Source organism: Penaeus vannamei, chromosome 41 (assembly GCF_042767895.1).
Source record: "Penaeus vannamei isolate JL-2024 chromosome 41, ASM4276789v1, whole genome shotgun sequence".
NCBI lineage: Eukaryota > Metazoa > Arthropoda > Malacostraca > Decapoda > Penaeidae > Penaeus > Penaeus vannamei.
The window spans coordinates 3616654-3619153 of NC_091589.1; the positions used below are offsets into that span (position 1 = coordinate 3616654).

Here is a 2500-nt window from a genome sequence, read left to right on the forward strand (position 1 = left end):
TCTCATAATCTTGGCATTCCCAGGTAGCGACTGGTTTATATGACCTGGTCAGCTCAAATAGCGACATTGACCACCCTCTTTGTGAAGAATGCACCGATGCCTTGCTTGACCTCATGGACACCACACTCTCACGCACCCAGAGACAAGCGCAGATGTCACAGCAACTGCTCAATTCCCTTGCTGATATGCCAGATATGGATGTAACAGCATTGGAGAGTGAATTGAAAAATGTAAGCTACATGAATAGCCTTGACCTTTTTTCCTTGCCTTTTCTTTTTTCACTTATTATTATTATTGTTATTAATATTATTATGCATCTCCCTTCTTTTCCTTACTTTGTTCTTTCTGCCATTTCTGTTACTCTTTTTCTTTGATGTTGATAATAGTAATAGTAACTTACTGGAGTAGTAAGAGTGAAAGTAGCAAGAGTACCAGCAATACTTGTAGCAATAAGAGCCATAATGTTTGTTTTTTTATCACTACAAGTGAATGCTTTTAAGATTATTGTTATTGTAAGTAAAAAAACTGACATTGGGCTTTGTTATTCTGACAGGTTTATGGGAATGAGAGAAGTGTTGTCATATCTAGATGCAGTTTGGCCTTTGTTATATACTTATCCTCACTTTATAAAGATAAGATTATTTCATACAAGATACTGAAAAGAAGCAATAATAAAATCCAATCTTTTTCTCACTTATAAGGAAAAAATGAATAGATTGAAATATATTTAAGAAAAACAAAGAAAGAAATTTACCTTACGTAAATTATAATTTCAAACAAGATATCTCAAAGAATATCTCAAATCTATTTACCCCTAAAACACAACAGCTCCAAGCCGAGGAAGAGAGACTCCTTGCAGAGCTGTCTGAGGTGGAGGCTGAGCAGAAGGCCGCAAGAGAGGTTCTAGAGAAACATGAGGAGGAGAAAGCACGATTGGAGGACGAGGAAGAGAGATATTGGAGGGAATACTGCACACACAAGTCTCAGCTCACAGCCATGGAAGATGAGAATAGAAGGTGTGTGGAAGTGTATTGGGGATAGAAAGGAATTTTGGTGATGGGGGTAAAAGTGATTTGATTACTATATTTATGGAAGTAGATAATGATGAACGATAAGATTATTTTGTCAATAGTTTAGTAGGATTTACTGATCTAGTTATTGATTAATTTATTTTGTGATCCACTGAATTTGAGGAATGAAGTTAATTTTAGTTTTTCACTGTCAATATAAATATGTAGATTGAATGATATATCATTAGCTCCTCTACCTTAAGAAAAGGATATTTATGGAAAAAACATGCATCAGAGAATCATTTATAGTAATGAAACGGATCTAGGAAATCTCCTATTTGAAGAAAAAGAAATTCTAATGTTATGTTTTTCCAAAGATTACATTTTTGCTGACCATGTTCACAATCCATCCACCAGCTTGAAGAGTCAGCTGAGCTACACACAAAACCAGCTGGAGAAGCTCAAGAAGACCAATGTATTCAACACCACCTTCCACATCTGGCACTCAGGCCACTTTGGCACCATCAACAACCTGCGCCTAGGACGGTTGCCAACAGCCCCAGTGACATGGCCTGAGATCAACGCAGCCTGGGGCCAGACGGTGCTGCTCCTGGCCTCACTTGCCAGAAAGATTGGGCTCAAGTTCTCCAAGCACCGCCTGGTCCCTTACGGCAACCACTCATACATTGAGGTTGGTTCAGGTTCTTCTTTGTTCCTCTTCCACTTTTTTCTTGTTCTTTTTCATTTCTTTTATCACCTACTTTTCATTTATGTTCTATTCTATGTTTGTGTAGGGATTTTCTCTCTGTCCTTCCATCTTTCCCTCTCTCTCCTTCCCTTCTTTCCGCCTTTCTTCCTTTCTACCTTTTTACCTTTCTTCCTTCCCTCCTTCCTTCCTTCCCTCCGTCTCTCCCACCCTTCACCCTCTCTCTCTGTCTCTCTCTCTCTCTCTCTCTATTTGTCTCTCGCCATTTCTATTTCTGTCTCTCTATTTCTATTTCTCCTCTCTATTTCTATTTCTCCTCTCTATTTCTATTTCTCCTCTCTATTTCTATTTCTCCTCTCTATTTCTATTTCTCCTCTCTATTTCTATTTCTCCTCTCTATTTCTATTTCTCCTCTCTATTTCTATTTCTCCTCTCTCTCTCTCTCTCTCTCTATTTCTCTCTCTCTCTCTCTCTCTCTCTCTCTCTCTCTCTCTCTCTCTCTCTCTCTCTCTCTCTCTCTCTCTCTCTCTCTCTCTCTCTCTCTCTCTCTCTCTCTTTCTTTCCCCCTGTTTCCCTCTCCCCCTCTGTCCCTCTGTCCCTTTCCTTCACTCCCTTTCCCCATTTTCCCCTCCCTTAAATAATCCAATTTCTACCTCATTTCCTCACATGAAGAACAACAGCTAACCAGTCTCCCCTCCACAGGTTGTGGGTGAAAGCCGGGAGTTACCCTTGTATGGCTCAGGAGGCTTCAGGTTCCTATGGGATACGAAGTTCGATGCAGGCA

At 39.8% G+C, this 2500-nt stretch overlaps 2 protein-coding genes across 2 annotated transcripts in view; both read left to right on the forward strand.

Annotated features, from left to right (window-relative positions):
* Window positions 1-2500, forward strand: part of Spg7 (SPG7 matrix AAA peptidase subunit, paraplegin) — a 381604-nt gene that overhangs the window by 362039 nt on the left and 17065 nt on the right. The window lies entirely within an intron of this gene.
* Window positions 1-2500, forward strand: part of Atg6 (Beclin-1-like Atg6) — a 6076-nt gene that overhangs the window by 2264 nt on the left and 1312 nt on the right. The window contains exons 4-7 of the mRNA XM_027361370.2: window positions 24-230; window positions 829-1016; window positions 1428-1701; window positions 2419-2500. The exon at window positions 2419-2500 is cut by the window's right edge and continues 142 nt beyond it. Of these exons, the coding sequence (XP_027217171.1) occupies window positions 24-230; window positions 829-1016; window positions 1428-1701; window positions 2419-2500 (751 nt within the window). The remainder of the gene's footprint in view (window positions 1-23; window positions 231-828; window positions 1017-1427; window positions 1702-2418) is intronic.